General features: G+C 37.3%; 1 protein-coding gene across 1 annotated transcript in view; it reads left to right on the forward strand.

The window, feature by feature from the left end:
• CDK17 (cyclin dependent kinase 17) overlaps positions 1–26353 on the forward strand; it is a 91163-nt gene extending 64810 nt beyond the window's left edge. The window contains exons 5-17 of the mRNA XM_030960913.1: positions 8149–8274; positions 12193–12249; positions 14137–14251; positions 14804–14898; positions 15658–15720; positions 18458–18581; positions 19573–19693; positions 20087–20184; positions 20453–20558; positions 21323–21365; positions 22223–22313; positions 22543–22620; positions 23043–26353. Coding sequence (XP_030816773.1) covers positions 8149–8274; positions 12193–12249; positions 14137–14251; positions 14804–14898; positions 15658–15720; positions 18458–18581; positions 19573–19693; positions 20087–20184; positions 20453–20558; positions 21323–21365; positions 22223–22313; positions 22543–22620; positions 23043–23080 — 1155 coding nt within the window. The 3' untranslated portion in view covers positions 23081–26353. The remainder of the gene's footprint in view (positions 1–8148; positions 8275–12192; positions 12250–14136; positions 14252–14803; positions 14899–15657; positions 15721–18457; positions 18582–19572; positions 19694–20086; positions 20185–20452; positions 20559–21322; positions 21366–22222; positions 22314–22542; positions 22621–23042) is intronic.
• Positions 26354–27347: the final 994 nt, after the last annotated feature.

The raw sequence follows: 27347 nt of genomic DNA on the forward strand, positions 1-27347 counted from the left end.
TTGAATTGTGTTGCACAGAGGGTTGTATGATGCAGTATTTTAGATGTCATTAGGCATTCTCCAGTGAACAAAAAGCACAATGAGTTACTAGTGAGCAGCCCGTGGTTGCAGCTGAGATGTCTCACTGGTGCTTGCTAAAGCTGGTGAGAAGGCCAATTCAGACCCATGCTTACACAGGAGCATTTTCATTTGATCCATAGTGGATTGTTTGGGCCATCAGGCTGATGAACAATTAGAAGAACAATTCTTTTTTCTTTGTGAGGCTGTAGCAAAATTTCATGGATGGAATTTAGCAGAATCAACTCTTAAAAGATAAACTAAAATTTAAGGGAGAGGTGACCAGTAAGTTGTCTGTTGCCATATAGTAAGTACATACCTTAAATAATGACTGGTCTGGAAATGTAGCTCCCCAATAAACGAAATAGCCAAAGCAATAAGGATTATAAGGTATATAATGATGTAGCTTGTCAGTATGGCTTGTGTCACCCACTGACAGAGACAGCTTCCTACTCCCCTTGGCTCCTAACCTTGTATCAGTGGATTATTAGTTCCTTTGTTTGGAGGGTGTAGTTAGGAGTCTTTCTTACACCCAGCCCTTTCTCCTCCAAAAGCAGTGGGAACATCTGGCCGCAGGCAATGAAATACTGGCTTGGGAGATACTCAGCTGTTAGGTTTTGCTAAATGAGACAGTCAGTAAGAGTGAACTGAGGCTGATGTTTATCGGGGGTTTCCCCTCAAGTTTTTCTGACAAATCTCCCTTCTCTTGCTGCAGCTGCAGTTGTGAGTGTGGTAACAGTCTGAAATGGCCTATCAGTTCAAAGATTAGCAGCACTAGTAGTCAAGTAGGTACAAGAGTGGCGTACTGTTGGAGCAAGAAAGGAGCGCTCTGCAATTGGCACGTTTGTTACAGGTTAAAATAAAAGTAGTCTGGTTTTCGTTTTTGCTTTTTGTAGTGTAGGTAAAATTGGAATTGGAAGACAACAACAAAGCCTTCCCTGAGGCAATTTTCTGGTTTTGTATTTTTTGTGTTTAATGATGTTTTTTCTATTTCATCATAAATATTAGTGTTTATTTTCTAAATGTGCTATGTAAGTCAAAGGCAAAATGACTTGACAGAAGACAGACAAACTTCATATAAAAAATATGAATGTTTCAAGTTGCTTCTTTTTAGAGCAGTTTTAATATGTAGAGTTCAAACATTGTCTATCCTGAATTAGAATAATCTTTATAAACTTCAGTGAAATTAACTGAAGTGTGTAGTGCATTTTGGCCAAAAAAAAGGTGAATTAACAAAATCCGTAAGTTTTTTTGTTATGATACCTGATTTAAAGTGGAAAATGTTAACAGTGCTCTTTTCACAAATAAAACTAGGTTTATTTTTTTTTGACAGGGTTGAAGAAGAGTGAAAATTACCTGTGGGTCAGGAATGGGACTTCCTGAAAAGTGTCACAGTGTAGCACTATGTAGTATTAAATGAGTCTAGTCAGGCAATTATTAGAGGGAATAGTTGGTAAGTTTGTATTATGGAAATAGGAGAAAAGGATAGGTAGCTAAAGAAAAAATTGACAGAGGTGAAAAACAGAATGTGGTAACAAAATTCTAGTATTAAAGTCTTGTGAATGTTGTACTATGGGTGGCAAGTGAAGAAGCTGATATTTGCAATAGTGTTTTAGGCCATCGAGAAGAGGACCAGAGATAATGAAAAAAAAAGTTAGGATTTTTGGAATTTACTTATATGTGTGAAAAACAGGCCTAGTCTGGGGGCAAGGTTGTATTTTGTTTGTTTGTTTGTTTTTCATTTAGAAGACAGGTTTGTTTACATAAAATGTCAAATTCCTCAGCTCACAGAACCTGCAGAATTTAAGGTGGAATTCCTGCCTCCTTTTCTTGTGCCCAAATGTAAGTAGTCAGTGGTAGACAGAACTTCCGCATCAAGTTACAGCAACACAGTTGGATGTCAGCCAGATGAAAGAAAAGGCTGGACAAACTGTAGCTCTTCTTAGAGCATTTGCTGTAGCTGGCATTAGAAATAGATGACAAAGATAAACACAAGTTAGGGTCGTTTATCTCCACAGAAAACAAAGTGGTGTTATTGTCACAAGTGCTTACATGTTTATCTGCCATGAGGCAGAGTGGGACAAATGTGAAACTCATTTCAGATAAATTATAAAAATAAATACATTTCTCTGCCAGTAATACCAGTAGTAAAGCAAAACTGAGAATAAGCATTGCATATGAGGGTAGAAAATGTGTTTTTAAGTTGTGGAAGGAGGAGGAAAATGCCACAAGCATTCCGGTTCCCCTAACAAATCAAATGGTGGCTGAATATGTTCTCCAGAGTATAATCTGGAACTGGATCAAAAAATAGCTCATTAAATAACATACAGTTAACCATAGGCATTTGATCATTTAGAGTACCACATTTATTGAATACCGATATATTTTGTTGCAAGTTGACCCTCAAGCTAAGTATAAAAGAATTATCTAGAAAATGCTATGAAATGACAAAAGCTTTTTCTTAAATTAGACCTCATTTGGAAAAATAAATCTTAAGTGAAATACAAGAAAATAATAAAGTTTCAGTTCTCTAAAAGATTATTTGTTTTACCTGAAGTACTTTGTTGCCCCTAAAAGCTAAGATTTTGCATTCCAGTAAACCCTTGCTTCTTAAGAGTTATAAGGAATATACCCAGATTCTCTCTCTTAGAGTTGAGGGTCTGTGTACACCACTTACAGATCCGTCACATTTAAAAAAGGATATATAAAATGACATAGGGAGTTGCTCTAATTTAGTGCCTTCAAAAATTTAGAAGATTTATGAAGGGATGCAAAATTAGTGTTGTAAAAGGACATTTAACTTTGTAGTGTTGACAGTCTCAAAGAGCATAGGGAAAATTCAGTCCTGCCATTTATTTTACATGTTTCCTTATGACTTCTTTAAACAGCATTGTAGCAAGATATTTTATTACCGTGGTTTAAGTTTTTTAGTTTTTTCTTTTCTACGAGAAGTGCTAACAGGCCGTTATATTCAGTTGGTCATTGAAATAAGTGTGAACAAAGTCCTCTGTCCAGAAAGTCTCTCATTGCTTCACAGAATTCCACAGAGATTTAAGACAATTAGAAGTTCTTAAAAATCTGTTTCCTACTGTTGCTGGCCCTCCAGCCTGGTGTCACACCAAGACAGCAGCAAGCCATGTGGTTTAGAAGAGCAGGTTTTACTGCTGGTGAAGCAGCCATAGCAGGGTTGCAGTGGGATGGCTGCAGGAGCAGCAGAGGGAGCAGAGATGGCGACTGCATGGAAGGGGCAGGTCCAGGCTTCCTGCACCAAGGCCTGACTTGCCCTAAAGGCTGCTCAGCACCACCAGGGAAACAGGCTGATTCCCCTGGGCTTAACAGCTGACCCAGTTGGCCAAAGGGCTATTCTGTGCCGTCTGCCATGGCACTCAGCAGTAAAAGCTGGAGCAGGGGAGAGGAAGGAGGACATTTGTGGCTATGGCATTTGTCTTGCACTTCTTGAGCCATGTGCATGCTAAGCCCAGCTTTCCGGGAAGCCGTTGGACACCTGCGTGCGGAGAGGAAGCTGTGAATCAGTTCCTTTTCCCATTCTGCTGGGGCACATAGCTTTTGCTTTCCCTGTTAAACTGCTGTTACACACACCCACAAGTCTCCCTGCCATCCTTCAGTTTTCTCTAGATTTTGTGGGAGCAGAAAGTGAGCGCTCCACTGGGTGAAGTCTTGACTGTTCACCAGGGTCAGCCCCCAGTGGGAGAGAAGTGTCTTGCTGCCATTAGATGACCAGGCTGCCTGAGTGTCATCAGACTGCATGGTCTTGAGCAGTTAAGACTCAAAATTGGTAGGTGTCTGGTAGGTTCTTGCTTTTGTTTCAGCATTATCTCAGTTAAGTTAACTGGGGTTTTCAACTGTGTCAGACTGATGTAATTTTAGTTTCCAGTTTTTCTATTTAGCCACTAGGAAACGTTCTGCTTATTCCTCTCTGCACGTCTAATGAATCCCCTTTCATGTTACTGTATAGCATTTAATTATAATTGCTTGCTTTTCCCAAGAGGTGGTTGCTTCAATTATTGCAAAAACTGGGAGAAATTAAGGTGGTGCAGACAAATACAACATAATAATTTCCTTCTTTCACTTTTTTGGGTTTGTAGTCTAAATTACTTTCTTCCATTTTGTCTATTTTAGGGAGTTAGGTAAAGGAAAATTGTAATACAAAGAAGACTTATTATATATCATTCTATAATCTTTCAGATATTGGTGTCATAAAACGTTTCTGGCTGGTAGATAGCAATTTTAATGGATGGTTTTAAAAAGGAAGTCTTGGCTTGGTTGACATTCCAACATAGCCAAATAAGCATGAGTTTTGGAAGTATTGTATTGTAAATCGTTGGGAGGAAAAATCTATAAACTACCTACTGCAGTTTCTATTAAGTCATTATGGTTTTCTCACAGAAAAGAACCTTTCTTCAGCTCAAGAAAGTTAAGGAGAATAGATACTGTTTTGATTTTATTTATAACATGGCAAAAATTTAGACTTTCAGTGCTTAATACTCTTTTTTTTTTCTGAGGGGAGAAAAAGAGCGATTGCTGTCATGTATTGTCTACTACATTACAAATGTAGGGAAAGAAATGTTACTAACATCAGGTATTATAATTCTAAAAAAAAAGTCTCCTTTTTTCTTCAGGTTGGGATGTGTTGATCAGGGTTTTTTTAAAGAAAGACCTTGCAGGGGAGTTGCATTGAGATGGAGGTTGCATGGAGATGAGGATTGTTGTTTTATGTAAAAGTGGATTACTGTTTTGGGGGGGTTATCCAAATTGGAAGAGATTTTGGCCTTTGCAGCAGTAAATACTTAGACTCAGACTGTACTACCTGCTGTGGAGCACCAAATGGAAGCATACAGCTGAAGGTCTTGGTTTATAACTGAGGCTGTCACATGAATCTCTGAAGTAAAATCGTGGGGCCTGTTGCAAAAATGGCATAGGCAGAGGTTTTGAGAATGAAGGAATAGGAATTCTGTAATAGAATTACATCTACCTCACATTATCATATTTTCCGTGTCTAAAATATTTTTATCATGTTTCTGTGATAACTGGGCTTCAAAGTAAGGGATTCTTTGTACCTGTGTAGAATCTTAGACTTGCTTTGTTTCCCTTGCCCTCCATGTGAAAAGATTTGTGTTGAATGCACAGTGCACACTCAATGGCATTGTTTTCAAATAGCCATTGCAGCCCTAAAGGCTGCCTTTGCTTCCTTCTCCCTATATACCCATCAACTTGGTGTGCTTGGGAGTGCTTCTTGGAGGCTGTGGAGGTGGGTTTGAAGCACCACTTCGGCTGTGCCAGCCATGAGTGCTGTGAGGGGAGAGAGCATGCACATGGAGAGCTTGGGGGTACAATCAGGTCAGTATTTCTTGAGGCCTTTGAGTTGAGATCCATAACTTCAATATCCCTGTAAACATTTTCTGTTAAAATCCCTATAAATGCACCTGTTAAACAAGCACTGTGGGACAGTGAGAGCACTACAACAGGTTTCTGCGCCACAAGAGTTAATAGGTAAGAGTAGGAAAAAGCTATTTTGTCACAGAGTTTATAGGATAGTGGTCATATCTGTTGTGTTCAGGAAGTTACATTGAAAAACTCAGCTCACTGATATTTTCTTTTGTTCTTTTGGTATTTTTCGAATTGCTCTTGAGCCATCAGAAAAAAACCATAAATCCAGTATATTGGCCCAGTGCTGATCTGGGATTACATTAGGAAGGTGAGATAGAGATTTATGCTGATCCTTTTCCTGTCATCCCTGTCTTGTTCCAGCAGTTCGTGGTTTTACTCTGCAGTAAGATGTCAGAGCTGCTTTCTTCAAGTCAACATGGCATGCTTTCCTTTGTGCTCAGCTGTTGTGAACAGCTACCAGACCTTTCTGAGGAATGCAGTAAATTATAGGATGAAATTTTTTTTTTTCATAATCTGAAACCCTCTTTAGTGGGAGAGAGGCATTAGCAGAGCCTGGCGAAAAGAAGGAAATTACTGTAGTGGAAAATAGTGTTTTACTCTAGGGAATACTTGTAGGTCCTGTTACAATATGTTGGTTCTGCCACTCTCCCAAAAACCACAGTTTTACAATTGCCAATGTTTTAAAAAATTTAAAATATGCAAGTTGAAAATGACTTAATAAACGAGGAAGTATGCCAGAACAGAGCCATACCTTCTGTTTTCTTTTAATTTAGTTTCAAAATGTTGGTCAAATCTGACATTCTGTGAACAGCACTTTTTTTGTTTAAAGATGGTTTAAAAATTCTGTAGGAGATAAAAAATTGACACTGATTTTTCCAGTTGTGCAAAGAAGCTCATGTTGGGCAGCAAAGAAGAAGATAACAGGCTTTGTGCTCTGTACCTAAGGAGGTGTGAGAAGCAAAAGGAGAGCAGGAGGATCAGCTGCCAGAAATTAGAGCTTTACTGGCCTCTGTCCAGACATTTCTGCCTGTATGGGGTGGCCATAGTGAATAGCATATGTAAATCATCCAGGGGGATATATATTAACACTTCAGTCCTACCTGAGATTCAACTAATTCCCAAGTTACATAGGTTTTTCAAAGTCTGTCTCTTTATCTGGTATTTTCTGCTTAGCTTTTGCTCCAGGTATGTGTACAGGTCATGTATATACATGGTTCAAATACATTCCCATCGCTGAAAGCTTAGCAAGTTGTTCACCAAGATCTCAAGTCTTGAAAAGTCTGATGATCCAGTTCTTTGTCAACCTAAGCCAATTTGGCTGCCGGCTTCCTTGGCTTGCCCTGCTGTGCCTCCCTTGCCCTGCGTTCGGGCTGTGAGCTTGTCTGACCTCACACTGAACCTGTTTGGAGCACAAAGCTGTCAGGAAGCTATGCACTTTGCCTAGAGTTTCTTGATTATTTAGCATGCTGAAGTAGTTCAGAGCTTCTGTAGACATGAGTAGAACCACATGGTCAAGCCTGAGGGGAACCGAACAGGGATACGTAGCTGCCAACATTTGGGTTAGCTCAGGATGCCCAGCTGGAGGTGATAGGTAAGACAGAAAAGAAAAACTTCAGGAAAGGTTTACTGCCCTCAGGTCAGTATTGATTAAATCTCAGGTCTACCAGCAGAAATACAGTTACCTCTTGTGCTGGTGAAAAGTGTGAAAACAGTGGTGCTTCTAGAGATGTCTTCAGCTTCGGGGTAGAATCTCTGGGAACAGACTGTGCGCTTTGATGTTGAGCATGACTTTCTTTACTTGGATAAACTACCTACACTAAAAACCAATTCCTGCTGTTTCAGAAGTGACAAACCATTTTTTGTGAGTCTGGTTGTGATGTCCTTTTATCTTGTGAGATGGTGACTGACCATTTTGAGACAATATTTAATCTTTTTGTTTCTTGGCATGTTTGACATTAAAGCCAAACTGGAAAATAAAAACAATACAAATGTGCAGATACAAATCTTCTTTCCCCCCCCCCATTTGGTAAAAAATGAAGTGATTTCCTTTCCCTCCTGTCTTAAAAATAATGTATATTGTTGTTGAAAAAATTTACTGGGGAAAACCAGAATGTATGCAGAGAAAACAGCATTTGATTTTTGAAAGATCCCTGTAATAAAGAGTTACAAATAAAAGAAATGTAGTAATATTTGTAACAGTTGGCACTAATAATGAAGTGATTCTGTTTTGTGAGACTGGAGAAAATAGACTAAGTTTGTAGCTTTTTGTAGTCAAGAGAAAGGGTGATACATTTTGAATTATGGAAATCTCTTCTTATACTAAAGTAACTGCTATATGAAAAGAAATGCATCCACGAGTCTCTGAATTCTCAATTTCTGGTATTCCAGGTCTCTATAAGTATTCGAGTAAGCTCAATACATTTATCCACAATGTAGTTATTTGCATTTTAATATTTCATTCCTCTTGTCCGAGTAATAAGTTTGCACAGGTTTTTTAACCTGTTATATAAGCAAGTTGAGGTATTTTAAGAAGAGAATATGCTTTTAAAACCATTTTTGTGAGATTATTTTTCATTGTGTAAATATTTCAGTTTTATATAGTAACACAGCAGACAATAGAAAATATTTTAGGAAATTCTGAATTTGACTTGTCCTTTCTCTTTTTCCCATTATTTGCTGCAGGATTTGAACAAGCGCTTGTCACTGCCCGCTGACATCAGGATCCCCGATGGCTACCTGGAGAAGCTGCAGATCAACAGCCCGCCCTTTGACCAGCCCATGAGTCGGCGTTCTCGTCGAGCGTCCCTGGTAAGTGTGATGCACCTGCCTTTCTAACCAGCCTCTCAGCTCTTCAGAATCCATTGAACACACAGGCCAGTATCCCATAGGTGTGTTTCAGCTTCATTTCCACTTGGACCTTTTATTCCTGAACATCATCAGCATGTACTTGTCAAAATCTGATTAAGAACTTCACTCTTTGTATCATTTTTCTTCTGCTAACTTGGTGCTCTTGTATTTCTCAGTGAAGGTCTTGACGTATTGAAATCAGTGGCTAAACTAAACTCCCAAAGTACATACTTAAATCCTTCTGCTTTTTAGAGCAGGGATGATCTTTTTGAGCAAATAGGCCACACAGTCTTAGGTCAGGGCTGGCTCCCCTCGTGATTTAGTAGGAAGGCCCTAAAGCAGCATAATATGAAGGCAAGTCCTCCTCACTGCTCTTTTTTTATTTGATAACAATTTTTTCTCAGAAAAAAAAAATTTCACTCACAATCTTGCTGCGGAGACAATAGAGAGTGTTTTGTGGGCTTTTTTTTTGTTTGTTTTCTTTTTTAAAGCACATGTTATTTCCTAAAAGAATAAAGGAATAAATTCACATATACCTTTTTGGATTATTGGTTACTTTAAAAAATAAGTCTTTTCTTTAGAGATGACAGAATGGGTATTCCTATTCTATAATTAGGGTATAAGTGCTAGAAAACTTGGATATTTGTACATGTAAATCATGCACCTCCCTGGAATAATAAAAAACATTATTGTCTTATTTTTTAAAAAATTGATATGTTTCAGTCATAGTTTCAGCTATCAGTGTTCTTTAGTGTTGAGGTCTTAAGGAATTGCTAGACTGTTACTGACATTCTGAGTAAATTCGTTGGTGAGAAATTTGTCACAGAGAAATTCTGAATAGGCTTATGAAGTGCACATCGTTGTTTTCTTGATTTAATTACTTACTTACTGAAAAATAAATAGGAAAGTACATATAGTGAAATAGGTTTGTTGACTGTAAAATATATTTATTTTATTCATTATTAATAAGGTCTATAACAAAGCATTGTTTGAGTATTTTTACCCTGAAAGAAAAAAAATTAATGTGCTGGACTAACAAAGCTCTGATCTTCATGCCACCTTTTGCAAAAACAATGTTAAAAAAAACAAGGAAAATATTTAAGTGAATCTCTAGAAGTAATGATAATGTGTCAGGCTTAAATACTTGTGCCAGAATTTTGTAGCTCATTCACCTCTTAGTTGCTGCTGTAGCATGGAACTGAGGAACAGATTTCCCCAAACCTCTCTTCAGATGCTGGCAAAATACCTTTTCAGTAGAACCTTGCCAGAAGAGTTAAGTATTTGGGATCTGGGGGAATTTTTCCTGTAAATCTGAATTCCCTTGCTCATTTAACAGTGACCCCTGAGAGCAATTGAGGTTCTCTTCTCTTTACCTCTGAGAAAACTGACAGAAAAACAGTGCCCCCTAATGAATGTGGTGTGTGCCTTCCCATCACAAGGTTGTGTTGTTTTGCCTTTTAAAATGCTTTCATTTTTAAAGGGCTTTAAAGTCCAAAATGAAACCTTCCAGCACTGCTGTGGAATGCAGGCATGCATTTGCTGTGATTTGCAGCTAAGCTTTCAAAAAAAAGAAACCCAAGGACTCACTGTTCTTTAATTGTTATTGCCTGATAGCAGACTTTTACTTACAATAGATTAGTATTGTGCTCTGCAACAAAGGCATATCTCTTTTCAAGACTTAATAGGGATCAAAGGGAAAAGGCTATCAAAAGTTCCAGGTGAGGACTTGTTATACTTTAGGTTGGTGTTTTTCTTTGAAATAAAAGCAAAAAATTAGTTTTTACAGTAATTGCATTTTGTGTATACATGTACAGTATTGTATGCACAGTCACTAGAAGTAAAAGAGCATAAATGCTGTGCATCAGTGTTTCTGTGTAAGGCAAGATAGATGCATATTGCAGAAAAAGATGAAATAGTTCAAAAATTATTTTGAACTAAAAGTGAAATTATTCTTAGTTTGAGGAATTTAAAGCTTATTTTTTCTTAGGAGTGACAAGAAACCACAATGTGATCAAAAATTTAAACACATTGTAAAGCAGATCTTGAAGAATACCTGTCTTCTGTATGTAGGAAGTATTGTATGATTTTTTTTGTATTAAACAGATACTAAGTTTATGAGTCTTAATGAAAAACACTGAGGTTTCTTAGAAATCTGGCTTTTAAATTCCAGACTGTCTGGTGTTAGCAAGACCAATGGCTGTGAGTTCTTTTTTAGTTCCAATAATCTAAGCAGCCTGTCTTTTTAATTCTAATGCCATCTAATACTCACTTCAAGATATGTTTGTTTAACTAGGTCAAAATGCACTTTGGAAACTTAATATTTATTTTGCTAACATTGCACCTATATCAGTGGTATGTTTAAAATCTGACTGGAGCTACAAGGGTAGCAAATATCAACTTTGCTTGTATTTTGAGATAAAGAGTTTGTCTTTGACAAGCTCCTGAATGTGTGTGATGCTGAAGTCTCCTTATACAGTTCTAAAACATTTCAGTTCTAACACTAGTTTAATATAGCAGAATTGCTCTTAATGTTATATTAATGTAATTATACACCCATTTTTCCCCCTAGATAGAGGAAATATGTTTGCAGACAAGATCTTACAGTTAGTTCAGATGTATTTTCATACAAGTGTTCTGAAAACTAAGTATTAATCAACCTTTTCTTCGCTTCATAATACATTGCTGTCAAATCTTAATACTGTTAACAGTATTTATGTTACCATAAAATAGCAGAAAATTTTAAAATCCATCACATTTTTAAGAGCAAATCAGCTTGTGAAATGTGGATCTAGATGCTGAAGCCAGCCTAGGGTCAAAGGATTGTTCTTTGGAAAGAAATAGCCAGTGAAGAGCTGCGTTTGGAAATGAAAGGAGGGGTGGTGCTGGGGAGAAAACCTGGCTCTTTTGTTGCAGTGTGTTCAGTTGTCAGTAAAGCATGACCCTGTGAGGCCTGTAAATTTGGGGGTTTGACAGGGTACATGCTATATGTGTTCTGTAAATTGCTTCAAGAACTCACATTTACATGTTTACTTTTAGCATTCAGGAGCAATAGTTTCAGCACTACAGGAACAATAGGAAGCTTTGGTGTAATTCACAGTGGTCTTAGGAGAAAATAATGGTAAGAGAGAACTGTGTTATATGAGTAGCAGTGGATTTGAACAGGAAAAGAGTAATGATCTTAGAGTGTTCAGAGGTAAATGTGTGCTATAGGCAGGCACACCCTTCTGGCTTGCATTGATGAGCTAAGTTGGTGACAAAAAAAAGAGAAGATGAATAAATAGATCCAAGTAAACTACACAAAGATTTGGAGCTAAGATTTGTGAAGTGCTGAGACAAAGCTGAAGCTTGCTCAGGAATGATGCTTAAGGATTTTCTTGCTGAAGTTTCAGTCCAAAAGGCATTGAGAATTCAGAATGGAAGAGGAAGCTTGGAGCTCAGATCTTGAACATAGCAGACAAATAAGATTACTTTGAAAAAGCAACGGCATATGGTTATGCTGAGCTAGAGAAAGGATGGACTAGTTTGAGATTACTTCCATGCTTTAAGTTATGACACCCTCAGTGGTAGTAATCAGATCAGAAGAGTGGAGAAAACCTAAGAAGGAGATAGGTTAAAGTGAGGTTTTGGTCTAAGTGTAACTCAGCTCACAATCCCTCCAGGATACACCATAGACTGGCCAACAGGCTGAGCACTGGGCTTGGATGCTGGGATGCATTTATATCAAAATGTGCTCATTTGTTTTTAAAATACTGGAGTTGTGCAGTGTTAGTCAAGTATTGTCAGGTAATTTTCTGAAATGAAGTTTAGCTTGTTCATTAAATGATGTACAAATGAAGTGTTTGGTTTTAGTGATTAATTTGCCATTTCTTTTCATTGCAGTCAGAAATTGGATTTGGCAAAATGGAAACCTATATCAAGTTAGAAAAACTTGGAGAGGTACGTATAGCTTTCTTTTGGAATGATGACAATGTCCTATGTAAAATTTTGTGTAAGTTTAACCAAAATTTTCCAAATCTCTGAAAATGCCTGTTGAATTTACTTTTTCCGTAAGCCAAACATATTCAACATGTGTAACAATGTCACAGCTACACAAATGTTTATGCATAAATAATAATTAAAAAAAAAAAGCAGGAGCAGGAGAACTGTCAGAGCTGGGGAAGAGCAAGACTACATTAGCAAATATGCTGTGACCTTCTGGCTTTTTTTTCAGATAGACAAAATCATTCTGTTGATGGTAACACTATGTTTTTGATGATAACACTAAGTCTGGTGTCCTCTTGTCATGACTTAGGTGTTGGAATGTTCATGATGGATTAGAGACCAGTGCTTGCAAGGTGCAGGCAATAGCTGTGTGCATGTTCTGGTAAAGAAACATGCACACCTGAGCTGGGCAGCCAGCCAGGTGCTGCCAATGGAAGTACATAACACACTTGGAGGGGGCAGCAGCTTTCCGTCTCCAGTCATCCTCTGACTTCCAGAGAAACAGTTCAGTTCAGGAGGGACAAAATGTGAACATTGCAGAAAGAAGCAAGGCTGGTCAGCCTCTCTGCTGGGAATATTGCAGTCAGTCCTCCATTTAAAACATTTTAATTTCCTGTTATCAAATCTGAGCCTGCCTGATGCAGCTTGAAGCTTATTCCTGTTTTCCTATCACTTGTTACCTGGGAGAAGAGGCTGATACCCTCTTGGCGGTAAACTTCTTTCAGGCATTTGTAGAGAGCAGTAAGATCCCCCTGAACATCTTTGGTTCAGGCTAAACGCCCCCAGCTCCCTCAGCTTCTCCTCAAAGGGCATCTGCTCCAGACCCTTCACCAAGCTCCATTACCCTTCCCTGGACACTCCAGAACCTCAATGCCCTTCTTGCAGTGAGGGGCCCAGAACTGGGCACAGGATTCATTTGAGGTGTCACATCACAAGTTCTGAGCACAATCACTTCCCTGGCCCTGCTGGCCACACTGTTCTTGACACAGGCCAGGGTGCCATTGGCCTTTTTGGCCACCAGGGCAGACACTACTGGCTCATGTTCAGCTGCTGTCAGCCAGCACCCCCAGGTCCTTTTCTTTGGATCATCTTTCCAGTTACTTCCCCAAGCCCAGAGCTCTGCATAGGATTGTTGTGACCCAAGTGCAGAACCTGGTGCTTGGTCTTGTTAAACCTCATGAAATTGCTGTCAGCCATGGATCCAACCTGTCCAGATCCTCTGCAGAGTCTTACAGTACTGTAGTGATCTAGGGCAGTTTCTGTACCTTTGTTGCTTTTTCGTGGCATTTGCAGGGATTAGTTTTACCTACTGTATTGTCAGAATTTTTTGTCTTAATTTAATATGCCCCTAGAGTTTTGTATCTCTTGCTGTCTAAAATACATAATGAAGACAAGAAGCTATCCAAAGTTACATATTTTCTTTGAGTTTGTGGAAGAGTATGTCTGCAGCCTTTGGAAACATAACTGCAGCATTGTGAGAGATACCCGAGCTAGGTATCTGTAGTCAGATAGAGACTTTGAGGAGTGTAAATGATCCCAGCAGTGAACTTAGTGAACTTAATGCTACCTGATCTGACTTCTTTGGTAGCTCTGTGGTATTTAAGTTTCCATGCAATTTTCAGAGCTGTTAGGTGTATACATCCCTCGTGGCTTCTGTGAGTTCAGTCCTGTGCTTAAAAGAATACTTCTGTACTTTTACATAGTTCAAAAGAATATAAAGTCAAAACTATTCACATCCAAAATGAAATCTATTAGATCCTCAGAAGTTAGTATTTTCTTATTTAACTAATGTTTTGATAAAGGAACAACTTGTAAAAATTCCCTTCTTTTTCCATTTTATAGGGTACCTATGCCACAGTTTATAAGGGGAGGAGTAAATTGACAGAGAATCTGGTAGCTCTGAAAGAAATCCGCCTGGAGCATGAGGAGGGAGCACCATGCACAGCCATAAGAGAAGGTGGTAACTTTTTTTTTTTAGTTCTTAGAATTTGAGATACTTCTGGAGTTCTTTTTGACCAAAGCACCATCAGTACTTGGAAATATGTAGCCTACATGGGAGATTAGTAAAATTGCTGTTAGTATTGATGAGGAAAATTATAGTCCAGACATATGCAATATAGTCCAGAGTTTTGTTTCAAATTTATTTGCTTTGTTGTGATTTCAAATTCAATTGTGATTGTGATCTCAAATGCAGTATTATAAGTGGATGATTAGATACTGAATTAGACTGTTGTTAGTGAGTAACTTTCAGGAACTCAGTACATTTTACAGAATTACTTCTGCCTGAAAAGTATAGTTTAAGAAATACAGGCTGGTTATTCAAGCGTGTGTTTGTTTTATTTGATTAAATATCTTTTTTATTAACTTGATCTATATGAGTTTTATGATCTTAAAAATAGCTTTTTAATTAAAAAACCCCAGATCGTTTATATGGATGATCTTAAGTAGAAATTGCGTTTATTCCTCATGTGTTGTGCACTTATTTTGTTCTTCCTGTTCTCTCTTGCAGTGTCATTATTAAAAGATCTGAAACATGCAAATATTGTTACGTTACATGATATTGTGCACACAGACAAGTCTTTGACTCTTGTTTTTGAATACCTGGTAAGTGCTTAAACAATTAATGAGCTTTAAATTTGATTTATTGTTTCTAAGAAACAGAAACACAACAAAATTCTGTACTCTTTTTTAAAATGCTAGGACTACTTGAGTTTTTCCTGCATTTACAGTCATTCAGCTAAAAATGAGAACAGTGTATTCAGTTCTTAAATGGCTGTAAAATAGTAAACACTGTTGTGATCATTACAGAGTTTTATTAATAGCAGATACTGGTGGTCTGCCTGATCAAACTGTCTGCTTGTCTAAAGTCATTATCTGTATAACATGGTAATCACACTGTGGTTCCAGTGATATTTTCTGTTCCTATGATATTTTTCTGTTGTGACATAGCTGACTTTCAATGTAATTGGAGAATATACCAATTCTATAAAATACTGTGCCTCACATAGATGGAGGAGAAGGCAATGGCAAGTAATGTTGCCTGAGACAGTACAGCTTGCTGGGAAAAGGGTATTTCTATCCTCTGGAAAACCATGGGTATTTGTGTCCAGGCTTTAGGGGTTTTTATCATTTAGTATCTTCTGCAGAAATATCTTTTTTTGGTGAATCATTTCAGTTCCATATACATAAGTAATATTCATGTGATTTGTTGCATATATATTACATAGTATATAAAAAATAATAAAACTATATTATTATATAGTTATAATATTATATATATTACATAATATAATATTACATAGTAATATTCATGTTATTTGTTGCACACAATTTTACTGAACCCCAATGATGGTGTTTTGCCAGGACAAGGACCTGAAGCAGTACATGGATGACTGTGGTAACATCATGAGTATGCACAATGTAAAGGTGAGTGTTTTTGGTGACAGTGGCCACCTTCCAGCTTTGTCCTAAGAATTTCAGAGAACTTTATAATCAGGTTTAGTCTCTTTAAAAGTAAAATAAAGAAACTTAACTTCCTTTTTGGCCTGACTTAGCTACATTTGACATCAGATGATGTCTTTGTTTTAAGTGTTTAAAACATCGAAAAGAGGAAAGATTATTTAAGTTCATGTGTTTTCATTCTCTTTGAAGTTACATATCTAAAATTTTTAAAGTCCTAAAAAATAATACATATCTAAAATTTTTAAAATTCCTAGAAAATAATACACTTATAACTCTTTTGACTTCTTGTCCTTCCATTATTTTATACTCATTTACTAAGTCTGTTGTTTGATATATCCTCGGATTTATATGTGGACACTGAGGAAAATGTGGCCTCAATCATGAATGCGTTTTTGGGTGCCACTGCCCACCACACAAGTAAGAAATCAAAAATATGTATTTAAGAATGAGTAATTTTCATCTTTCCATTAGTAAGAAAATGGAAATAAAATTTTCCTTACGACCTAATTTACTTTTTCTTCTAGTTATGGTTGTGTCCAGGTCAAGTGACTCAGTCTCCAGTCTGGCCTGCTGAAACTAAGTCAGGGTCAGGTGCTATTTCTCCTGTAAAAACCAGGCTTTTATTTGGAAAACCAGCAGAACTCTTAGTGTTCTTTAATACTTAGGGCTTTAGAAACAAGCTTCCAAACAGAGTACAGAACTGTCGTGAAATGAGTGAAATGATTTGGCACATGGGCTAGACATTGGTTTCTGTTTGGTGAGCTTTCCCTTTCATTCCATTATCACGTTACTGTAAGTGTCTCCAGGGAAAGACATCTGCCCATAACCTGCTCTGTTGCTTCCTCTGAGAGCCTGCAAAGGGAAATTCTTTCATTTGTTTCTACTTCAGAGAGGCAACCAAAAATCATAATTATGCTTGTGTTTTTAATTATCTGCAAGTTCATAAGCTGTGCTTTAAGCTTAAAAAAATAAAGGAAAGCTGTAAGTGGGAACTTGACTCTTAATTACAAGTGCAGTTAGTGAACAAGACAGAATCTGCTTGTGGTAACCTGAGCTAAGCAGAGGAATTGTTTTTCCTTGTTTGCCTATGGTTTAAGCTGTGCTCAGAGAGCAAATTTATATGGTCAGTACCTTTGGCACTGGGAAACCAGAACAGCTGTGGTAGCTGTAGGTGCTTACCTTATAATAACTATGGGGGTTTGAGTCATCATTAACATTTGAGAGACCTCCCTGACATCACTTCCTCACATTCCTTGGCTAATTTTAGTTTTTTGTGTTTTGACAAAATGAAGGTGTGTGTGATCTCTGCAGGTATTAGTGCTTTACCCAAAGTTTTGAGCTAATACATGGCATCCTGTGCATTTCCAAAAGGATCCCTGCCAACTGTGGTGAAGCTTCACAATTTCTGTAGAGTAATCTGCTTTGCATTCTTGACTAATCCTTGCAGTCCCAGTGCACATTAGGGATGGCCATTCACTTCTATTGAAGTCATGGTAATAAAGCTTGGAACTGACTACCCCTGCAACAGTATGGGCCTGATAGCTGGAACAAGACTTGTTGCTTCTCATTCTGCTCTTCAGAAAGGAAAGCAAAGAGAAAGAAATTAATCCTAATTCCTATTTTTCTAGCACAGATGAATCCCATGTCAGCACACTGAGAACAGATGGATGTAACTACACCTGCTGTGTATTTGTCCAGTTTATGAAAAAGAATTTGGTAGTGTCACTTGGTGCAAAAATAAACCCATGTATTAGAATATGGTTATATAAAAACATTCTAATGTTTTTCCTCAGAGGTCCTGTTACATGATCAATTTGTCACATTGTTTTCTGTAATGCTTCATATTTTCTGGTTGTACATTTGATTACCTATGCTGACTGAGTGCTGCTGTGTGGTAAATGCCAGCAATAGCTACCCAAAAGTCCCATGTTTGAGATCAGACCTTTATACATACAGAAACTGCAAAATATTAGTCCTTAATGCAGTGATACATTAAACTTGATTGGCTGCCCACTGCTAAACCTTTCTTTGCCCCATACTACTTTTATATCTATATGCGTGCACCATTGATATGCATGACTGAAGTTGTTTGCTTGGCTTGCTGTTCCAGAGGATTAAAATAAACCTGTGTGTGTCAAGGTGAGGGGATGAATGTAAATACCAGAGGCAGTTGAGCTGCTTTAATAATCCTCAATTACCCATTTCTCCATCTTCCCTAAGCTTGTGAATCTACATGTATTTTTCCAGTAGCGTGCAAAGACATTCTTTACGTAGTTCAGCACAGTTGGATGGAAATGCTGCTGAGCTGCATTTCCAGAAGGGGCTCTGTGGCCAAAGGCAACTTGAGTATATAGTCAGAGACAGTTATCTTTAAAGACATTAGTGTGGGGAAGAGCAGTGGTAAATGCGCTTTAAAAATAAACAGCCCTGTGTTTCTCTTCAGTTAAACAGAACAAATTGCTCTGAAAGTCTTTGTTGTAAAGTATGGTGTTAAGGCAGTGCATTAGCGTAAAATGATTTTAAATCTTTGAACAATAATGATGATGTCCAGAATTTGCTCTTAAGGAAAGTAACTCACTTTTTAGAGAAGTCATTTCATCCTGCTTACTGTACATAACTCTCCAGTGCCCAAGTAGTCATGCAATGTGTAGATTACAATTTTTTTGTCTTATATAACTTATATAAATGTTCTCTTTTGTAGCTATTTTTATATCAGATTCTTCGTGGTTTGGCCTACTGTCATAGGAGAAAGGTGTTGCATCGAGATTTGAAGCCGCAAAATCTACTAATTAATGAGAAAGGAGAACTGAAGCTTGCAGATTTTGGTATGGCCTGAAATTACTCTGTAATAACTATTCTTTTCTCTCAGCAAAGGAAAATAATTTTTCCTTAAAAGGAGAAATGAGCATATTGGGTCTGTAGTGAATTTGGGTGTTCTCAAACGGAAAATGAAAGTCAGTCTTTTACAGGGCGTAATTAATCAGGGTAATACCTCTGTAGGTAACACTGTCAGTCTACTTGCAGTTCAAAAGTAAGTCTTACAGCTTCCTGTGAAATTGATACTTAGTCAAATCCTTACGGTGGCGCTCACCTTGCTTCTCCTACCACTCCACAGTCACTCTAAAGTAGGGTAACCATGAGAGAGAGAGAGGAAGGGTTTGTTCACGTGCTAAATTGTCAGGTGTTGCACTATCACTGATACACCAAATGCCTTGGGATTTACAGTAGAGTGGGGCATCCACATTTCCCTGTTACCTTCTGTGTCTGGAAGATCCTTTGAAAGTTGTGCTCTGCGTCTCTGATTTTACCCCTTCTGTGTGAATGAAAGTTGCTCAGAAGATTGCATCTAACATGATAGGTCTGAATTTTATTGAAGATATTGCTGGCAAATTGACAGTGTAAGGATGGAAAACCCCTACTGATCCAACACTGGTTTGGTCTGTTTCCACCATTCAGTTAATTGCTTGTTGCCTTCTGCCTTTTGCAATGTAATTTTCCAGAACCAGTGCGGAAGGTTTTCACAACAGGGAGGTGTTGTATCAATCTAATGCTATTTAATGAAATTTACAGGATTAGTCCAGGTTTTGATGTGTTTACCTTTCTTCTGTGCTTAAAAATGCTGACCGTGAGATTGCCATAAATACTAAAAAGCAATATAAATCTCTTTATTAGGGCCTTAAATAACATTAGGAGATGACAAGTGTAATAGTGATAGTATTTAGCAAGTATAATAAGGCCCTAAAAATAGTTTGTCAATTTCATACAAAAAGGATTTAAGCAAGCTGTGCATGACTCTTCATTTCCCTTTTTATCAAGGATTGGCAAGAGCGAAGTCTGTTCCTACAAAGACTTATTCCAATGAAGTTGTCACATTATGGTACAGACCACCTGATGTTCTCCTTGGATCTTCCGAGTATTCAACTCAAATTGACATGTGGTTGGTATAGCTTTGTCTAATTCAAATTTTTCTTCTGAGTCAAGTTGAAAAAATGTCAGCTTGGATGTTAAATAGTAACATTCAAATACACAGCCTTTGAATTTTTGTATTTAGGGAAAAAAGCGAGTCGTCTTCTCCTAATGACAGGGTAACGTGGTATTTTATCATGAACTTTAATAAAATTGATTAACTCAACATCTGATATAGCTATGACACAGGTTTTATTTAGACTTTGACAGCTCTTCTGTTACTACAAATCTTTCTAAATATTTTAATAGTAGTGTGTGGCTAATAACTAATAATTTGTTTTAATTGAAGAGAAATCCCAGAAGCCTTTACAAGCTGAAATTAAAAGATTATTTCTGCTTTATCTTTTTCTCTGTCTTTATAAAGGGGCGTTGGATGCATATTTTTTGAAATGGCATCAGGAAGGCCTCTTTTTCCTGGTTCAACTGTTGAAGATGAACTGCACTTAATTTTCAGACTTCTTGGTAAATGGATACTTTTAGTAATGTTAATGTTAATGCACCATATTTGTATGAGAACTGTGGATCTTTATCATGGAACAGTAGTATATATTGCATTGTAATGAAGGTGATGAAAAATTATTCAGCTGACTGTACAGTTGAGTTTGCACAACATAGGCATATTAAATGTTTTTTTTCCCTTTCTCCTTTAAATTACAGGATTAAATGTTTTTTATGTCAAAGTTGTTTGTTTACATTTTTAAGTTGAATTTGTTACTGCTTCTAAATGCAGGAACTCCATGTCAGGAAACATGGCCAGGCATTTCTTCCAGTGATGAATTTAGAAACTACAACTTTCCTAAGTATAAACCACAACCTCTCATCAACCATGCACCAAGGTACTTTGTGTTTTATTAATAGAAAATATGCATCCCTGTGGCTTTGCATATTCCTAAGTGGGAATGCATTCCTGAGTACCACTGCCACTGAATGGTGTAAAACTATTCATCAGTTGTGTTAGTGTGGGCAGATGATAATACAAAGCAGAATCTGCCCAGTACTGTGTGATTATTTCCTCTGATATCATTCTAGGTACCACAGCTCCTTAATAACTTGTGCAACAATAAACTCCAGTTAATAATGTCTTCATAGCGGGAGAATTCACACAGCATTTCCTAAAGAACACAAATTCTCTTCTGGTTATATGCTGGACCAAGGCCATTTTTAAAATGCTTTCCTTGAGCAGTTTCTTGTATTTTAAAACCATAATGAGGAACATGAAGGGTCTGTGCAGTTATTATAAATAAACTTAATAATAAAGACATTCATTGTCTACCTTGAAGAAGGTCTAACATTGTATCCCTCTAGTAAATGAGTAGGATTAATCTTAAAAGAAATAATTAAAAATATTTAAATAAATGATCAAGGTCAGTCTAGTAAATGACAATTCAAACTAAGGATTTGTGTGTCCCCAGTGTTTTCCAAAGAGTCTTGTTCTGAGATATTATTATGTATTCATGTTAACATCAATAAATGTTGTTTCCATGTTTAGATATAATTTTCAGGTTTGGTATCATTTAATTAAGTCAGTTCCTCTGCAGTTTTACTTTTGTAAATACAATTCAATAACTATTTTAACTTTTAAAAATATCTTTCTTTTTAGGCTAGACACAGAAGGAATTGAATTGATAGCGAAGTTCCTTCAAGTAAGATGTGTTTTGTGGCTTTACTTTATAAAAGCACAAGTTTTGAGTTCTAATATATTAAGTACAAAACGTATTAGAAGTCAAACTATTCAGTTCTGTCTCAAAGTGGAATGTGTAGCTGAGTCTGTAGTCTATGACAGATGTGAGAAGAAGTCTGTTGTGTGAGAATGAAAAAACTGACGCTTGCTATTTGTTCCCCCAGAACTGATTTCTTCTCTTATTGCCTTCCGTAAAAATAGAATTATTCTGTGTTAGCCCTGAAAAAAGTACATCTCTTGTGAAATACGGTATTAAACCAGAACTTTTAAATACAAATGCTAAATTTCTTTAATGATTAACTGAGCTTAGTACAAGAGAACGAGTTAGTAAGGTGTAATATTACTCCTTGATGTTGCAGCTGTATTCAAAGGTTTAATCTTTGAATCTGAATTAAAAATGAGCTGGAAGCAAGATGGAAGGCCAACTCCTGCATCTTTGGGTAGATGCAGCACTGTAAATTATTTGTGTGCAGCTTTTTAAACATGTGCATCCTTGCCTAGAATTGCACAGATGCCAAGCAGGAGGTATCTAATCATTGTACCATCTGTAAATAAAGATTAGGTGTAGTTTTAACCTGTATCTATTTGCACAAGTTATTTTTACTATTTTAGCAATCTTGTTACGTGTTGACAATACTGATTTTGATAAACCATAAGATAGTCATGTGTGAAAAGTAATGAAAGAAAAATGGTTCTAGTGATTTGTGGGCTTGTGGGAAATGTTGAGCAGCTAGAACTCTTTCTCCCTTTGATGAAATCACTTGATGCAAAGAGATTTTTAATGGAAACCAACACACTTGTATGCTTTTATATTAATAGTATGAATCAAAGAAGAGAATTTCAGCAGAAGAGGCCATGAAACATGCATACTTCAGAAGTCTTGGAACAAGAATACACACTCTGCCTGAAAGTAAGAGGAGTAGTAAAGTAGCAGAGTATTGTTAAGATAGTGCATTAAAGCTAAGTACATTGTGAAAGGAAAAACCCTCTAAAGTATTAAAGAGTCTGATATCTAGTAGCTTAAATATTTGTGAATTGGAAATTTTTTTAATCTATACTATATAATTAAGAATATAATTTTGGTCAATAAAACATAGTTTTACATTTGTATATAAATTAATTTCTTTGTTACATTCCAGGTGTTTCAATATTCAGTCTAAAAGAGATTCAATTGCAAAAAGACCCTGGCTTTCGAAATTCCACTTATCCAGAGACTGGTATGGAAAGCTTTATATTTTCTCATGCTTGCTAAAAGAATGCTGTGCCAGAGACATTTGGAATTGAAAAATGCTTTGTTAAATTGGTTTTATTGAATTTTATTGAAAAATAAAATCCAGAATGATTTACTGAGATTCCTGTAGAGACACATAAGCTAAGTGCACAGTAAGATGTGAGTTTTACTAGGGCTGGGCAGAGACTGTGAAGGTGAGAACATTTTGGAGTTTCGAACCAGTACTGTATGGGGGCTAGAGGTGGCAAAGTGAAAAACCAATGCAGTGAGTGCCGTTAAAAGAAAGATGCCTATGCTGATTGAAGCACAAGGGGTGCTGCCTTGAAAAGGATGAAGATCTAGATAATAACTTAATACTCCATTGTGCAAATGCTTCGGTTTCTTACCATGGTCCATGTTGTGTTGCAGGACATGGGAAGAACAGAAGGCAGAGCATGCTTTTCTAAAGGGGGCAGTGCAGAGTCAAGCCCAAGCCTATCCTGTCGATCAAGGACTCGGATCCAAAGGCAGTGCTTTCTCTTGGTGGACTTGGAATCGCAGTTTGTCTACACTGTCCTCTTAACAGTGGAGTCTTTTTATTTCCAACCTGCAAATTATGTTTTTATATTTGTTGTCACAGTGTGACAATTTTTTGTACAGTTGGTTTTAAGGTCTCCTCTGCCACTAGAGCCAGTAGGTTACAGCTGTTGATGTAACTGTAGCTGCAATTTTTGTGCAGGACTGAGAAACACAGTGCATTATTTATTGCGGAATCATTGCTGCTAAATAACTACTGTCTGTATAGTTAACACAACAGTTCCATGCCTGAAGAAGTTGCAATGGCTTTATAATATGTGAATGCATCTGTTTCTCTTGATAAAATGTTCTACTGCTGCGGGGTTTTTTTGTATTTCTTAAACTGCAGTGTTTCCTGGAATGTAAACATAGCTTTGCTTGGCTATAGGTGAGCCATCTTTAATGCTCTAAGTTCTTGGCACTTAATTCCTTATTTAACATTGGAAGTATGTGTTGAAATAGTTGAAAAATTATAATGCATATTATGTTTTTGAAAAGCACATGGTGTGAAGGTTGATTCAAACAAGTGAAAAGTAACTTTGATTTGCTCTCAGATCCTATGTTAGTTATTGATAAATTAAGAGCATGGAGGCTGGACATTTTGTCAGGCTTACTCCAGCATAACATATTTGCACATTGTTGTGCATATGGGGCCTGCAGAAACAATAACTTTTTTACCTTGTTTTTAACTTAGAAATACAAATAGTAAAAGGACAATTCATATATGTTGGACCCTGGCTTACTTTTCATTACAGAGGAACAGGACAACTAATTACACAAACATGGGAATAATGGCACACTTTTCCCACTTTGTTCCTCTCCCATTTGTGCATTATTCACTTGAAATCAACTGGAAAGATGCAAGTTTGTACTTGGGAAGAGCTCACTATGCTACAGAGCTTTTACAATGGGAACTTAGAGAGTTTTTCAGATCTTAGATGTTACCTGTTTTCCAGAGATAGTAAACATATTACTACTACGCTTATGCATCTCAGTGAGTATCATAAGTACACCCTTGGTGATGGTTACAGTATTTTTAAGCATTTGTGTTCACCTTTATGAACCTATTTGTTTAGTGCATCTTAAAGAGACTGTAAATCTTTATTGGTATATTTTGAAATGGTCATGTAAATCTTTGGCTGGTATATCATGAAAATAGTCATAGGTAACTTAATTTTTCCTGACATTCACTGTAAAACGTTCAGGGGTCCTACCATTTCTGTTCAGGAAATCTTGTAGTTTATTGTTATTTAACAGTATTAAGTGAATTTTTGTATATTTCATTTTAACTTTATTTGTGAATAGTGATTGTGGCATGTTTGGGGGTGTTTTATTAATATTTCATTGATACTAGTAAATTTGAATTGGGATTTTTTTTTTAATTTTATTTTCTGGAAGAGAGAAATTCATGTGTAACGGTGACTATTGGACCACTACTGCTTTTCAGCATTTGTAAACCGGTTTTACGTTAAATCTTGTAGACCTAACAAACTGCTGTTATTTCTAACTGACCGACCTGTATTAATATTGTACTTTTGAAAGTATAAATATTATGTGGAATTCTTTGGTTTTGTTTTGAAATTTATAATAACAAAAGCCCTGTGTTGTTAAAAATACAGACGAAGTGAACTTGCAGTTCTTGGGGCATTGTTGGCAGCGTTTAGCGAGGTCCGTGTGTTGTGGGAGCCCCCAGGGTCACCTTTGGCTGCTCCTTTAGTTCCTTCAGGGCAGTGGCAGTGGCAGTGACGTGGCTCCTCCAAGGCTGAGGCTGCTCAGGACCTTGTCAGTGGCGTGTCCCAGTGTCACTGCTGGTGAGCCAGCCCTGCGTGTCACCTGGCCTGGGAGCGTCACGTGAGGCTCGGACACACATGGGGCTCCCCTGATCCCAGTGCGAGCGCTACGGCTGTGGCAGAGGCACAGTTGGCACTGATGAAAAACCTTGTCCTGAAATAGTTGTTATATATATTTTTATAGTTGCTATGGATCTGATCTAGATTTTATACCGATGAACTTTGTAGGAAATACGTTGTAGACATGACAGTGTTGAAGAAAGAAGTGTCAGAAAAACATCTTTTTTTACAGAAGTAGTGAAGATAGACTAAATGTTCACTGTGGATAAATGTGGGATTTAGCATTTCTAGAACAGTAGTACTTCATAGGTCATAAAAGAACAAGTAATAATGTGACATTAATGAGTAAAGGACTTAAAGGTTTACCTGGTAAAATGAAGTGCATTAATAAACTTAGAAAGGGATCAGCCGCAGCTAACAAAAGGATGTTCCATTTTAAGTAGGAATTCAGCTTTTTTGTTACAGATGAAAAGATCTTCCATAAAATTAAAGCAGTCTGTTTATAAAGAAATTTTTTCTAAGGACCTACAAGTGAATCTGTGTTCTTCATTAGGAGTTAGCTTTAAAGAACATATTTAAGAAACTTGCCATCTGTTGTCAAGCCAGTTTGGGGCTTTTTAAAATTGTCTGTTACTGAAATTCCTGCATCAGCAGAGACAGTTCTGTGGCAGTTGCCTGCTTGGGGCAGTAGTCAGCAAGTCTGAAGTTGCTGGGCATCTCTCACATTCTTTCTATGGAATTCTGTGCTCTGCCTCTGTCTGGCAGAGTCAGGTACTACAGACTTGGTTTCACTGTCTCCAAAAACTGTAGGAGTGCTGGCCTTTTTGGGAGAAGGCCTCAAGAGTGTCAAAAAACAAGCAGAGTGTCGCTAAAAATGGATGACTTTCAGTGTTCGGTGTGACCACCTTTGCTTGATGATGAGTGACCAGTTAATGAGAAATGGCCTGCATGTCGTGGCTGATTTTAGGTAGTTATTTTTAGGAGATAACTGGTGTGTCCCACCTAGGCCAGGGTAGGGCTGGCAAGGTGTAGGTGTGTGTCAAAGGCAGGTGGGCTGGAAGCCAGGACAGAGGCAGGTGCTGGTGGTGTGGTTGCATTCACGTGCAGCTGAACGTTGACAGGGAGAGAGGGTGGGTGGAGGATGGGGATTGACAGGACAGGGTGGGAGATGGAAGGGGCAAACCAACAGCTCAGCAATGCTCTAGTGGAACGTGCTTCTGAACATGGCTGTGTTATTTTTGTGCTGCTTTACCACAGCATTAAGTAGCCAGAGTGTATCCCTGAATTGGGCAATAAAAGTTAAAATAAACAATTGTTAAAGAATCAACATACTTTGTATTTGCAAATCATTTGAAAAACTGCAAGGTAGCATTCTTTGGGCTGCTTGCTTGTTGTTTGTGCATGAGTTTTTCAGTGTAATAAAGGTACATTGTTTCTGTTCTGCAATGTTAAAATGGAATTAAGGTTAACAATACATTCTGTTATTGAGGACAAAATATATGAATGGTATATTGTAAATATCCACAGGCTAAGTATTATAAACCCAGGAAATACTCAGAATTAAGGTCAGACATTAAAGAAATCCAAACAAATCAGGGTATAGAAGTACAGAGCTACAGCACATTATGACACTGAAGAGAAATCAGAACTTACCTTGTCTGTGACATGATCATTTTGTCTGATGAGCAGAGTTGAAGTAATTCACACACCTTTTTAGCATATTTCAGTACCTTATTTACCTTCAGAAATTTTGGCTTTAAAACAAATGTAACATCTCTGTGAAGTGCCTTTATTTTGGGAAGGAACTTGAATGCTTACTTTATGCAGTTTGGGGGTTTTTATATTTTCAGAGATTGGGCTGTTAAAGATTTAATGGTCTCATTTGACCTTTGTGTACATCCATGTATGTCACCAGTATCCGTGTCATACCAATTTAGGAGACTAAATTGGTGAAATTTACTAGAAGGTAACAATTACAATTATGAAACATAAAGGAATTATGTAGCAGTTGGAACATTGTAGGTAAGCTCTGACTGTACAGGTGGGATGATTGTGAAAAATATAAAAGCCAAGCAGGTACATGGGCTTTGGAATTTCTACAATGCACCTTCTTTCATCTGTAGAGTTCAGCTGCACAAAAATCATAGTCCCATTCTCGGCCATAGTGGGAACCTGTTTTCAGAACTGGGATTAGAGTTCATATATTCTATATTGGTTTTTTTAATCTCTTGTATGTGACTTTTACTGGGCAGTCCCTCTCTAAGTAGCTGAGTAAAATTGATGTCAGAATCAATTCATGATTTCTGAC

This window comes from Camarhynchus parvulus, chromosome 1A (assembly GCF_901933205.1).
Source record: "Camarhynchus parvulus chromosome 1A, STF_HiC, whole genome shotgun sequence".
In the NCBI taxonomy this organism is placed as follows: Eukaryota; Metazoa; Chordata; class Aves; order Passeriformes; family Thraupidae; genus Camarhynchus; species Camarhynchus parvulus.